This window comes from Rhineura floridana, chromosome 3 (assembly GCF_030035675.1).
Source record: "Rhineura floridana isolate rRhiFlo1 chromosome 3, rRhiFlo1.hap2, whole genome shotgun sequence".
Classification (NCBI taxonomy): domain Eukaryota; kingdom Metazoa; phylum Chordata; class Lepidosauria; order Squamata; family Rhineuridae; genus Rhineura; species Rhineura floridana.
In genome coordinates this window covers 2145085-2158991 of record NC_084482.1, presented here as the reverse complement: position 1 = coordinate 2158991, position 13907 = coordinate 2145085, and the positions used below count along the sequence as shown (strand labels likewise).

At 45.0% G+C, this 13907-nt stretch overlaps 1 protein-coding gene across 5 annotated transcripts in view; it reads right to left on the bottom strand.

Moving 5' to 3' along the window:
* Positions 1-13907, bottom strand: part of MAST1 (microtubule associated serine/threonine kinase 1) — a 136869-nt gene that overhangs the window by 22280 nt on the left and 100682 nt on the right. For all 5 annotated transcript variants that reach the window (XM_061613772.1, XM_061613773.1, XM_061613776.1 and 2 more), the window contains 3 exons: positions 9378-9586; positions 7228-7366; positions 6935-7067 (listed from right to left, as the gene is read on the bottom strand). In XM_061613772.1, the coding sequence (XP_061469756.1) occupies positions 6935-7067; positions 7228-7366; positions 9378-9586 (481 nt within the window). The remainder of the gene's footprint in view (positions 1-6934; positions 7068-7227; positions 7367-9377; positions 9587-13907) is intronic.

Below are 13907 nucleotides of genomic sequence, written 5' to 3'. Positions count from 1 at the left end.
TCTCTGGTTTTTGGCTTGGGCTTGGTAAGTGATCTTGAAGTTAAACCTGGTGAAGAACTGGGACCATCTTATTTGTCTCTGGTTCAGCTTTCTGGCAGTTTGGAGGCTTTCCAGGTTCTTGTGGTCGGAGCGCACTTCGATCTGATGAGGGCCCCCCTCTAGGTATTGTCTCCAGTTTTCAAAAGAGTCCTTGATGGCCAGCAGCTCCTTCTCCCAAACTGTGTAATTCTTCTCTGCAGGCTTTAACTTCCGAGAGAAGTACGCACAGGGGTGCAGCTCCTTTCCTTCTTGATCTAATTGCAGAAGGACCCCCCCGATAGCAAAATCTGAAGCATCTGCTTCCACGATGAAAGGGCGGGTCGGGTCAGCAAAGTGCAGAATGGGCTCGGAAGCGAACCTTCTCTTCAGCTCCTCAAAGGCCTGGGTGGCATTCTCTGTCCATTGAAACTTCTTCTTTCCCCTTAAACAGTCAGTCAGAGGAGCTGTCAATTTGGAAAACCCTGGAATGAACTTTCTGTAATAATTGGCAAACCCCCAAAACCGTTGTACATCCTTTTTGGTGACAGGTTGGCCCCAGTCCAATATACAGCTTACTTTCCCTGGGTCCATCTCCACGCCTTCCGCTGAGATTCGATATCCAAGGAAGTCTAGAGACTTGAGGTCAAAACCACATTTCTCTAATTTAGCATACAGGTGATTTTCTCTCAGTCTTTGCAACACCGTCTTCACATGCTGGTCGTGGTCTTCCTGGTTCTTTGAGAACACCAGGATATCATCTAAGTAACAGATTACATATGTGTCCAACAAGTCTCTAAACACGTCATTCATGAATTTTTGAAAAATTCCTGGACTTCCACAAAGCCCAAACGGCATGACCAGGTATTCATACTGTCCGTAAGCGGTCAAGAACCCTGTTTTCCATTCATCTCCCTGCTTCATCCTGATCAGATTGTACGCTCCTCTCAAATCCAACTTCGTGAAGATTTTTGCAGAGCGCAGTCGGTCCAACAACTCTGAGATCAGGGGCAGCGGGTAGCTGTTGGGGATGGTGATCTGGTTCAATGCGCGATAGTCGTTACAGGGTCTGAGTTCCCCCCCTTCTTTTTCACAAACAATAGTGGCACTCCAGCAGGGGATTGTGAGGGGCATATGAATCCTCGTCTCAGGTTTTTATCCAGGAATTCCTTCAGGGCCTCCCTCTTATTCTCTGTGAGAGAGTAGATTCTCCCTGATGGAATGCTGGCTCCTGGCACTAGATCAATCGCACAGTCGTAAGGGCGGTGGGGGGGTAAAGTCTCTGCCTCCTTTTCATCAAACACATCTTTGAATTCTTCATACTTTGGCGGCAGGGTCACTTGCTCGATCTCTTGCACTGCCCCTGCTAAGGTGTTCTTGATTCCTTCAGGTTGACAGTTCTCCTGGCAATACTGTGAGGTGAACCACACCACCGCCTCCTTCCAACTTATTGTGGGTTCATGCTTTGCTAGCCAGGGCATTCCCAGAATCACCTCAAAGTTCGAGAGATCTGACACGTATAGCGAAATGAACTCTTCGTGCCCGGGGATTTGAAGTTTCACTTCCTCCGTGGCTTGTGTCACCCCTCCTGACTTCAGGGGTCTCCCATCGATAGTCTCCACAGCTAGGGGAGCGTTCAGTTTCCACCGGGAAATTCCATGACGCTTGACTAACTTTACATCAATAAAATTTGTGGAGGCTCCACTGTCAATTAAGGCAGTGGAATTAAACACCACTCCTCTGGAAGTTGTAATCCGAATAGGCAAGACCAACACCCCCTTTGAGGGAGGTTGGATCGTTGGGGGGCCTTTATACAATGCTGCCCCCAGTCCCCCGGCCTGCACGTGGACTGGGTGTTCTAGTTTCCCGACGGCTCAGCTTTCCCCCCTTTTAGTCCACAGTCTCTGGCCACGTGGCCCGGCTTTGAACAATAAAAGCATAAACGTTCTCGGCGGCGTCTTTCCTTTTCTTCTTCCGACAGTCTTGGCCTAGTCCCTCCCTGTCCCTCAGCTGCATTACCTGCCATTCCTGCAGAGGGAAGGGTCTTGCTGCGAGATGCCGAGGCTGAGTATCTCGGGACCTCCTGCTTCCTTTCCAGGCGCCTTCCTTCCATCCGGTGATCTATCTGTAGGCATAGCCGGATGAGCCCTGGTAGGTCAGCGGAGGGGGAGGTCCTGGCCAACTAATCCAGGATTTCAGCATTTAATCCACTCCGGTACATAAACATCAGGGCGGCGTCATTGTAACCAGTTTCCTGGGACAGAATTTTAAAAGCGTTAGTGTACTCGGAAACAGTCCCTTTAGCTTGCTTCAGAGCGCCTAGTTGCCGCGCTACTGTTTCAGCTCTTTGCGGGTCTTGGAACATCTCGGTCATCTCCTGTATAAATCCTCTGTACCTTCTTAAGACAGTATCTTTTCTCATGAGATACGGAGTCACCCATTTTGCAGCTTCTCCCTCCAGGAGGCTAATCACGAAGGCCACTTTAGCCCCATCGTCTGGAAACTCCATGTGCCTGACATCCAGATATAACTCACATTGAGCCACGAAAGTTGCCAACTGATCACTTTGTCCTGCGTATTTTGGGGGCAATCCAATGGGAACCTTTACTGTGGCAGCTGGAGGGGCTGTTTGCATCTGGTCTATCGTGGCCTTCAAGGTTTGATTATCCGCCTTCAGTGCCTTGACTGCTGCTAGCAGGGCTTGGACATCCGTCTGCAATTCAGCTACCTTAGTCCTCAAGAGTTTCACTTCTTCCGTCTCAGAAGTGGGGTTCATCCCCCCACTGCTCCCTTTGACATCTTGTCCCAGTCAAGTGAAGAGAGCGTTCAGGGTGATTTAGGTGGCTCTGTCAAGCTGTCAGGCCCAGGATGCGACTCAGGAACCAGACCAGAGGTTGTAGTTAATTCGTGTTTTATTAGAGTAATGTCCAACAAAGACTGCGCTTTCTCATGAAGCAATACAGGGATACAGGTCCTGCGACATTGGGAGAAAGTTGACAGAGCAAGGGGCTGCTTCCCGCCTGTTCTTTAAGAAGGGGCTAAACGGGCGCGCAACCTTTCGCTCCTCCTTAACTCCCCCTCAGGTACTGCCCGCCTTCCCCCCCTTCTCTCCTGTCTTTTCAACCGTCTGCGTGTGCGTGGTGAGGGGGGAGGCATCACCTCCTCCTCTTCTGAAGTGTCCGATTCCCCTATGGGTGATAAAGGAGAGGCTGAGGGTAAACCATCTCTCCGCCTTTCTGCTGTGATCAGCCCTCCCTCTTGCTCTGAGCTGCGGAGAAGGGAGGGCCTGGGAATGTCTGGGGGGGATTCTAAAACTTCAAGGCTCTCAGGCTCCCCGTTGCTAGGCGACCCTATCTCTGGCATGTCCTCTGTTTCGGCTTCGCTCCACAGAGGGTAAGTTCCTCCCTCCTCCCTCTGCCAGCCATTTGAATCCTCTTCTGACAACCCCCCAGGAGCCCAGCTCATCCTCCCGACAGATAGTGATGGACTGGACATAAACCTCTGTCGTGGTTTATGACAACGCTGCAACTATGGCCGGTATTCACAGTGGTGCTCAGGCAAAAATCAAAGAAATTAATCCCAAGTCCTTATTTGTGCCTTGTGCAAATCATTCTCTGAACCTTTGCGGAGTTCACTCTTTTGGAAGTGTTTCTTCATTTGTGACTTTTTTTGGAACTTTGGAAAAAATGTATTCATTCTTTTCAGTCTCACCTCATTGATGGAAAATGCTGCAGAATGTAGGTATAACAGTGAAAAGACTTTCCCAGACAAGATGGAGTGCTCATTATGAAGCTGTGCGTGCAGTAAAGACAAATTTTGAAAAGTTAGTCTCAACCTTTGAAGTACTGTGTGATCCAAAAAGAAAATGTGGACACAAGAGGATCAGCTCAGATTTTGCTCTCTACTGTATGCAGTTTTTCTTTTCTGAGTTATCTTTTTTTCTGGTGTGAAGTTTTAGATGAGGTTAATCAGACACAAAAATATTTGCAAACAGCCGGAATCAGCCTTGACCAATGTACAGTGAAACTCCAAGCTTTAAAACTGTTCCTTGAAGATCAGCGCACAGAAATTGTGGAGAAGGCCATTAACTATGCAACCTCAAAATGTAAGGAAATGGACATTTACATAGAAAAAAGAATCAAATTTTGAAGAAGAATGCCAGGAGAAATGGCAAAAGATGCTGGTCTTACATTGCCAGAAGAAATCAAAAGGGCAATGTTTGAATGCCTTGATCGTTTTCACCAAGAACTGGACACTCGTTCTAAAGCAATGGATCAAATAATGTCAATGTTGCTATCATTCAGCCATTTTCTCTGATTTTTGCAGAAGAAGAAAAACTTCAGAAGTTTTTACCAAATATAATAGAAATTTATGATGAATTTTCTGGTGAAGATATTTTAGTGGAAATTTTTCGACTGCAGAGACATTTGAAAGCCTCTAGAATCTATCCCGAAGAAACAAAGACATGGACAGTATTGCAATTTCTGGAATTTATTGTGAAATGGGATTTTTATGAATCTCTGCCAAACTTATCCTTATGTTTAAGACTTTTCCTAACTATTTGTATATCTGTTGCTTCATGTGAAATAAAGTTTTCAAAACTAAAATTAATAAAGAGTGTTCTTTGATCAACTATGAGCGAAGATAGATTGACAAATCTGGCTTTACTGTCTATTGAACATTAACATGCGAAGAAGATCAATTTTGACGAAGTCATTGACAAATTTGCAGAAGCTAAGGCTCAAATACAGAAACTATAATGTTATTATTCATTACTGTGACAGACCAATATGTAGGTATAAGTTTTTCCCCTTTTTTCAAAAAATACATTAATGTAATTAAAAAGTATTAATCCATTACTTTTTTCCTTTTTGTATTTTAATATTTATTATTTATTTATTTATTTATTACTATTTATTTATTTATTATTATTTATTATTTATTTATTTATTATTATTTATTTTTTTACTGGAATGTTTATATATACGAAGTTCAATAAAAGAAATTTTTCACTGTCTGCATTTCTTGTCTGGCTATTATTATTCGTTTCATTCCATGATTATTACTGAAAATAATTTTGTCGTATAGAGGAGGGGGGTGTAAAAAAATGATCCGCCCCAGGTGTCAAATACGCTAGGTACACCACTGCATTACACTACTGATCCACCTAGCATACAGTCCACACTGGTTCGACTAAATGGTCCAGAAAACACTGGATGCTGTGTGAATGTTGAAGTTAACCAGGTTTTAATCTGAAAAGGGCATCCTTAGACCACTGGGAATCCAGTGATCTAAGCTTTCCTGAGGGAAATAGCCAGATAAATAGCATAAAAATAATAATTAAAAATATAGGGTTGTATTCAACTAAGTCCTATTCCAGTGGTGGGGAACCTTTTTGGCTCTGAGGTACAGATCTTTATTTGGACCTACCCCGTGGGCCAACCTTGATAGGTGGGTGGGGCAATACACTTGTCAATCACACATCACTATGATTTCACATGATTGACAGAGGGTACCTCACCCACCTGTCAAAATCTCTTGCACTTACAAAGCCTGCCCTGCGCTGTCCTTCCTTCCAATCAGATCTCTAGTGACATCAGCTGGTGGGCGTGGTTTGGGGGAAATAGCCTCTGTGGCCAAATGGAACCCCTTGGAAGGGAATGATTGACCTGGAGACTGGAGGCATCCCACCCTTATCCTCAGAGTAAACCCACTGAAATCAATGAACATAAGTTAGTCATAGCCACATCCACCCTTGGCCAGTTCTCTGGAATCTGCATGCCAGCGGTGGGTGTGGCCACTCCAAATTCTTGCCTATTCCCACACAGCTCCACCATCTCCTCACCTGTTAGCCTGTGCAGATTAGCTGAGGAGGAGGGCTTAATTGCTGCCGCCTCACTTATCAAATTCTAGATCTGATGACTGAGAAGGGGTGATTTGCATCTTCCATCAGAGAGGTGGGCTGGGCCGAGGTTAAAACCTCTCTGTCCATCCTAGAGCTGTGTCTAATTTCTCTTTTGTCTGCCACTGCCAAAACGGGCCCCAGAAAAGTTTGCATCAGGCCCCTGAGCCGGGGGCCAGCCACACTTGCTCTACAGTGACAATCTGTATTGTGTTGCCTTGTATCTTCCTTTCAAAGAAGTAGAAGCCATTGTGGGACCGCAATACCTTGTGGAACGCCTCTCCCGCTATGAACCTACCCATTCACTTCATTCAGTATCTAAGGCCCTCCTCCGGGTACCAACTCATCAGGATGCCTGGAGGACTGTTACTAGATCTAGGGCCTTTTCTGTGGTGGCCCCCGAATTATGGAACAGCTTACCGGAGGAAATACGCCTGGCGCCTACGGTTCTTTCTTTTAGGCGCCAGGTTAAGACCTGGCTATACTCCCAGGCATTTTAATGTTTAATGCTTTATGTTTATGTTTTTAGTTTAATGTGTTCCTTTGTTATTGATTTTATTCTATATTGTATTTTAATCTCGTTTTGTACACCGCCCAGAGAGCTATTAGCTATGGGCGGTCTAGAAATGAAAATAAATAAAAATAAATAAATAAAAATTGGTAATAAAGGCTTTGTTCTGCTGATTGACAAGCTCCAATTTAAAGTCCACACTAGGGTTTAAAAACAAGTCAACAAGACGAGAGCTTCCAGTCAGCTGCAAGGTGATTTTGTCCTCTCTTATCTCATACCTCTGTAGATATTCACCACATGGTCTGGTGGCAGTGAAATATCCCATATGGCCAATTTACATTAAAGTCCCCTTATTTCCATCATTTGTATGTAAACACCCAGTCACTGGGCCTGAATCTAAGAGGAGTAGAAAGAACTCCACTAGATGAACCTTGATGTCCATGTCACACAATTTCCACTGCACATTTTCAACTCCCCCCCACAGATATACCATCAGGGCCCCCTACCTGTTTGTCTAGGAACTCCCGGGCATCTTTCTCAATGTGACCTTCATACAGGTTGGTGGTGAGGCTCATCAGTCCCATCTTGGAGAGACCAAAGTCTGTCAACTTGATGTGCCCCATGGAAGTGATGAGCAGACTGAGGAGAAAGCCCGAGAGGCAACCATCAGAGAGAGCAGATCACAGGCATTCCCTACCCCAACTATTGGCAGAGGAACCTGGGGCATGTCAGCAAAGCATGTTGCTGCTTCTCTCCTGGCAACACAGTGCAGGAGAGGCTCTGGCTCTGAGCTTCATACTTGTCAGGCTTGAGGTCACGGTGGACGATGCCATAGTTGTGCAGATACTCCAGCGCAAGGACAGTCTCAGCAAAGTACATGCGGGCCATCTCTACGGGCAGCGCCCCTATGTTTTTCAACAGTGTGGCACAGTCCCCACCTGCTAGGAAAAAGGTGAAATGGTTAGGAACATGGCTAGGATGCTGTTCTGTGCATAGAGAACAGAACTCCTACTTTGGCTTGTCCTTGACTGAAGCTTGCAGTCCTCCATTGCTCTCTCTCGTTTGCAGTGCTAGGAGGTACAGCTTGCAGGAGGGCAGATGCGGACTTGTATCCCTCTTCCCTACATTCAAAATATATGTAATACTAAAGGCCTGTGTGGTTGCCTATAGACAAGTGTTTCTAGTCTTGCTTGCTGAAAAACTTAACAGGATGCTGGACGTTCCTGCCAAGCGCACAAGGACTATGCTGTCTCTCATCATCCAAGCTTGCTTTTAAGCTGGAGACCCAGTTTAATAAAAGAGATGATCTTAGACCTTCCAGGAACACGACTATCCTGACTAAAAGGAGTGAAACCACCGGTTGAGGGGATTGACACCAGTTACTTCCTGGGAAGGCTATGAACTCAGAAGGAGCTCTTGACAGGATCAGTTGGGAATGTCAAGAAAGATGCTTTTCTCCACTTTTGAGCTTTTTTTAATTTAAAGATTATTTGGTCAACAAGGTGTGTACGTTGTTTACTGAAGGGTATTTGATAACCATTGTTCTCAGAATTGGTTGATCATTTCTTGCAAGCTCACACACATGTAATTTAATTTTAATATGTAATCTGAAAGCTGACTTGTGTAATTTTGTGGTATCATGGGGCATGCAAATCTGAATGGAATGGCTAACACTTGAACTCATCTTCATTTCTCTGAGATGAAGTCCTCTGAACAAACTAACAAAGTGTATCTGTCCCAGCTGAAGTCACTGTCTGGATGCCTGTCTCTGTGATTGTCTTTCAAAGGGAGATCCCTCTGCGGCTGTATCAGGCAGTCTGAAGGCCTGTATGCCTTAAGCATGTGCCACTTCTCTGACACTACCTTTGTTCAAAGCATCATAAAACTCTGAACAGGGAAAGGAAAGGGCTGGCAAGAGGCTGTAGCCACAAGGGAGCTTGAAGGAGTCTGTTCCAAAATATCCACAAAGGATAGTTTGGGAGCTCTCCCTGAATATTTACGTTCCATTTTTAAATAAAATTAAAATATTATTTACTTTACGTAAAACAAGCTCTGCTGGATCAGGCTAAATGCCCACCTAATCCAGCACTCTGTTCTCACAGTGGCCATCTACATGCCCATGGGAAGCCTGTAAGCTCCTTGTAGAGAGATTAGGGGGGAAACATGAAATATGTATTCTACCAAACTCCTCAGTGCAACAGAAAACATGCTTGGCCCTTATAGAATTCTAAAATCATGAACCTGGGCTCTACCACAGAGTTTTGGCCTTCCCTCAGTAGGTTCCACCGAGTTCAATAGGACTCACTTCCATGCAAGCGAGTACTGGATTGCAACCTTAGGTATAAAGCAGCTTCCTATATTCCAAGTCCATCTATTGGCCCATCTATCTCAGTATTTTCACAGTGATTGACAGCAGATCTCCAGAGTTTCAGGTAAGGGTCTTTCCCAGCTGTACCTGGAGATGGCAGAGACTGAACCTAAGACCTTTTATTTTGCTATATTTACATGGCTGTGCAGCTCAGTGCTTAATAACCCAGGCTTGGCGCACCAGATGTTTTGGAGTACAATTCACATCAGCCCCAGACAGCAGGGCTGCAGTCCAAGACATCTGGAAGCCAACAGGTTGGCGAAAACTGGGTTAACCACTGAGCTATGGTCCCTTCCCAGTCGTCATATCTGGATACAAGTAGAGTCGTACCTTGTTAATCTGAACACAATCTACTGGCAGACGTGTGAATCAAGATAATAAAGATGTGATATCTTTTTATGGATGTTCTTAGTTATGTGCTGTTGAAATTCTGCAGCCTAATGCCTTGAGTCCAGTGCATGTCAATGCAATGGCTCCCTGTGGACTATACATCACGTGACCACTGTCACAATACAGGTGGAAATTGGCCTAGAGACTCTATATCATGGGGCCTTCCTCCACTGCGTTCTGAGGCCATATACCTTCAACATACTCCATGACCATGCAGAGATAGCGCTTTGTCTCAAAAGAGCAGAACATGCTGACCACAAAGGGATTTTCTGCAAAAGTCAAAATGTCACGCTCCACAAAGGCCTGCTGGATCTGGTTGCGCAGGATGAGGTTTTGCTTGTTAATCTTCTTCATGGCAAAGCGCTGCCGGGTTTCTTTGTGCCGCACCAGATACACAGCTCTGTGACAGGAGGAGAAAGAAGTAAAGGAGATATGGTCAGCAAGAGGCAGCCCCAACCCCTTCTCTACCCCTGCTCACAAAACACTTCTGGGAGCCACATTCTCCAAGAATAGGGTGGCGACACAGGAGGCTTAAGGGATCTCTATTCCTACTCCTTACTCTCCAAGAACTAGACTTCTCCCCTCATTTAATAATGGGGTGGAACAACAGCATTTACCCAGAGCTTTTTTTTGGGGGGGGAAGGATTAGATCTGCCCCACAACAAGAAGAGAAGAGTACTAGTAGTGGGAGACTCCCTACTGCGTGGGATTGAAACCCAAGTATGCCGAGAAGATCTGTGGACTCGTCAGATATGCTGTCTACCAGGAGGACGGATTAGAGATGTGACGGAAGGGTTGCCATCACTCATCAAGCCCACTGACAAGTATCTCTCCTCATCCATGTAGGAACAAATGATACTGCCAAATGGAGCTATGAAGAAATCACATCAGACTTGGAAGTTGTGGGAAGGAAACTCAAGGACTTTGGGGCCCAGATAGTTTTTTCATCCATCCTTCCAGTACTTAGAAGAGTAGAAAGGAAAAGGAAAATACTTTGTGTGAATGAATAGCTACGAAGGTGGTGCCGATGTGAAAGATTTGGATTCTGGGACCACGGGCTATGCTTCCTGAAAGATGGACTGCCGGCAAGTGATGGGTTGCATCTCACAAGGACTTGGAAGAATGTGTTTGGCCACAGCATGGAGAAGTTCATCAGGAGGGCTTTCAACTTAATCCTAAGGGGGAGGGAGACGTAAACTTGGTGGTAACAACTGATGAAGGCTTGTGCACAGTAACGGGAACAGAGAGATCTGCTCTAATAGGGCCCAGTAACGGTCCTCAGAAAAATGTAGTAAGGAAGCCAAGCCATAAATCACATGGTCTTCGATGCCTGTATACTAATGTGCAGAGCATGGGAAACAAGCAGGATGAACTTGAACTCTTAATACAGGAGGGTAATTACGACTTGACAGGTATAACTGAAACTTGGTGGGATGACTCCCATGACTGGAATACAGCAACTGAAGGATATAACTTGTTCAAAAAGAACAGAAGGAATAAAAAGAGAGGTGGAGTCGCACTATATGTTAAAAATATATATCCCTGCACAGACACAGGAAGATGAGCTTGGTAGTTCCACCGATAGTATCTGGATTAAAATTAATGGGGCAAGTAATAAAAGGAATGTGGTGCCTGGAGTCTATTACCGATCACCCAATCAAGGAGACGAGAATGTTACTTTTGAAAAGGAAATTGCCAATATTTCAAAGAGGCATGATGTAGTAGTAATGGGGGATTTTAATTATCCCGGTATCTGTTGGGAGACAAATTCTGCCAAACACAGCCCCTCCAAGAAATTTCTAACTTGTGTTGGAGATACCTTTCTCCTACAGAAAGTGGAGGAAGCGACCAGAGGATCAGCTTTCCTGGACTTGATTCTAACCAACAGAGATGATTTGGTGGATGAAGTGGCAGTTCCGGGAACTCTGGGGGAAAGTGACCACATCATACTTGAATTCTTGATTTTAACAGAAGCAAAAGCTGAAAGTAGCCATACGCACACCCTGGACTTCAGGAAAGCTGATTTTAATAAACTCAGAGCAATTGTAGGTACGGTTCCATGGCAAGCCACCCTAATGAGAAAAGGAGTCCAAGATGGGTGGGAGTTTCTAAAAAAGGAAATTCTAAAAGCGCAATGGCAAGCAATTCCAACAAGGAAAAAAAGGGGGGAAACAACAGAAGAAGCCAATGTGGCTTCACAAAAAGCTTATAGCTGACCTGAAAACAAAAAAGGACACATATAGGAAGTGGAAAGAAGGCCAGGCCAGAAAGGAAGAGTACAGGCAGGTATCACAGAATTGCAGGCATGGCGTCAGGAAGGCTAAAGCTGAGAATCAGCTGAGGCTAGCGAGAGATGCTAAAAGCAAAAAAAAAAGCTTTATTCAGGTATGTCCATAGTAAAAGACAGAGAAAAGAAATGGTGGCACAGCTACTCAATGAGGATGGCAAAATAGAATAGAATAGATGATAACAGATGACAAAGAAAAGGCAGAAGAGCTCAATTCCTACTTTTGCTCAGTCTTCTCCCAAAAAAGGGTCTGTGACCCTTCCGGGAAACATGACGTAGAAGGGACAGGATTGGAGCTAGAGATTAATAGACAAACAGTCAAGGAATACCTAATCACTTTGAACAAGTTCAAATTGGCAAGGCCTGATAAACTGCATCCTAGGGTATTGAAGGAACTGGCTGAAGAATTCTCTGAACTGCTCTCTATTATCTTTGCGAAATCATGGAGGACTGGTGAAGTGCCGGATGACTGGAGGAGAGCTAATGTTGTCCCTATCTTCAAAAAGGGCAAAAAGGAGGAACTGGGGAACTACAGACCAGTCAGCCTAACCTCAATCCCTGGAAAAACTCTGGAGCAGATTATAAAGCAGTCAGTCTGTAAGCACCTTGAAAACAATGCAGTGATTACTAGGAGCCAACATGGATTTATGAAGAACAAATCCTGCCAAACTAATCTCATCTCATTTTTTGATTGGGTAACCTCCCTTGTAGACTTTGGGAATGCTGTAGACATAATATATCTCGACTTCAGCACAGTTTTTGACAAAGTGCCCCATAATATTCTGATTAGCAAGCTAGCTAAATGTGGGCTGGATGGAACAACTATCAGGAGGACCCACAGTTGGCTCCAGAATCGTACTCAAAAAGTGCTTATCAATGGTTCCTTCTCAAACTGGGTGGAAGTAACGAGTGGGGTACCACAGGGCTCGGTCCTGGGCCCAGTGCTCTTCAACATTTTTATTAATGACTTGGATGAGGAGGTACAGAGCATGATTATCAAATTTGCAGATGATACAAAATTGGGGGGCATAGCTAATACCATGGAAGACAGAAAGAAAATTCAAAGGGACCTTGATAGGCTGGAGCATTGGGCTGAAAACAACAGAATGAAATTCAACAGGGATAAATGCAAAGTTCTACACTTAGGAAAAAGAAACCAAATGCCCAGTTATAAGATGGGGGATACTTGGCTCAGCGATACGACATGTGAGAAGGATCTTGGAATTGTCGTTGATCACAAGCTGAATATGAGCCAACAGTGTGATGTGGTTGCAAAAAAGGCAGATGCTATATTAGGCTGCATTAACAGAAGTATAGTTTCCAAATCGTGTGAAGTATTAGCTCCCCTCTATTCAGCACTGGTTAGGCCTCATCTTGAGTACTGCGTCCAGTTCTGGTCTCTGCACTTCAAGAAGGATGTAGACAAACTGGAACAGGTTCAGAGGAGGGCAACGAGGGTGATCAGGGGACTGGAAACACAGCCCTATGAAGAGAGACTGAAAGAACTGGGCATGTTTAGCCTGGAGAAGAGAAGACTGAGAGGAGATATGATAGCGCTCTTCAAGTACATGAAAGGTACATGATCATCCCAGAGTGCAGGACATGGAATAATGGGCTCAAGTTGCAGGAAGCCAGATTTCAACTGGACATCAGGAAAAACTTCCTAACTGTTAGAGCCATATGACAATGGAACCAATTACCTCAAGAGCTAGTGGGCTCTCTGACACTGGAGGCATTCAAGAGGCAGCTGGACAGCCATCTGTCGGGAATGCTTTGATTTGGATTCTAGTATTAAGCAGGGGGTTGAACTCGATGGCCTTATAGGCCCCTTCCAACTCTACTATTGTATGATTCTATGCTAATACATCGACTGCATCAGCTCTTCCCATTGTTGCAACTCCTGAAAATGGCAAAAGGTCTTGGCCCACCCTGGGATGGGTAGTGGTCCCAGGATTGGAACCTGAAGAACACCCTGCTCCTGCATCATCCTGCCCATGCTCTGATGTCTTCTCTGGGGGTCCTCCTCCAGGTGTCCCACTATCTCAGTGTGAGGCAAATGGCAAGAGAGCCTTCTTAGTGATGGTGGCCAGCTTGTGGAATTCCCCTTCGTTGTCAGGTGAAGCTTTTAAAGTTGGTCAACTGCTTTAACTGCAGCCTTTATTTATTTAAATATTTTGGCATCCTGTCCGTCCACCAAAGATCTCAAGGCAGTGTACATGGTTTATACTCACAAAACTCCCATGAATTAGATGAGTCTGAGAGAGTGTGACTGGCCCAAGTGAGCTTCATGGCTGAGTGAGGATTTGAACCCAGGTATTCCCAGCTCAACACACTAATCACTACACCAAGTAGTCCTTGTTATGACTGTGTAAATTTTGTACCTTACTAGAAGGGCAGTGAACCTCCAGCACATGGACCAAATTAGGTCTCGCAT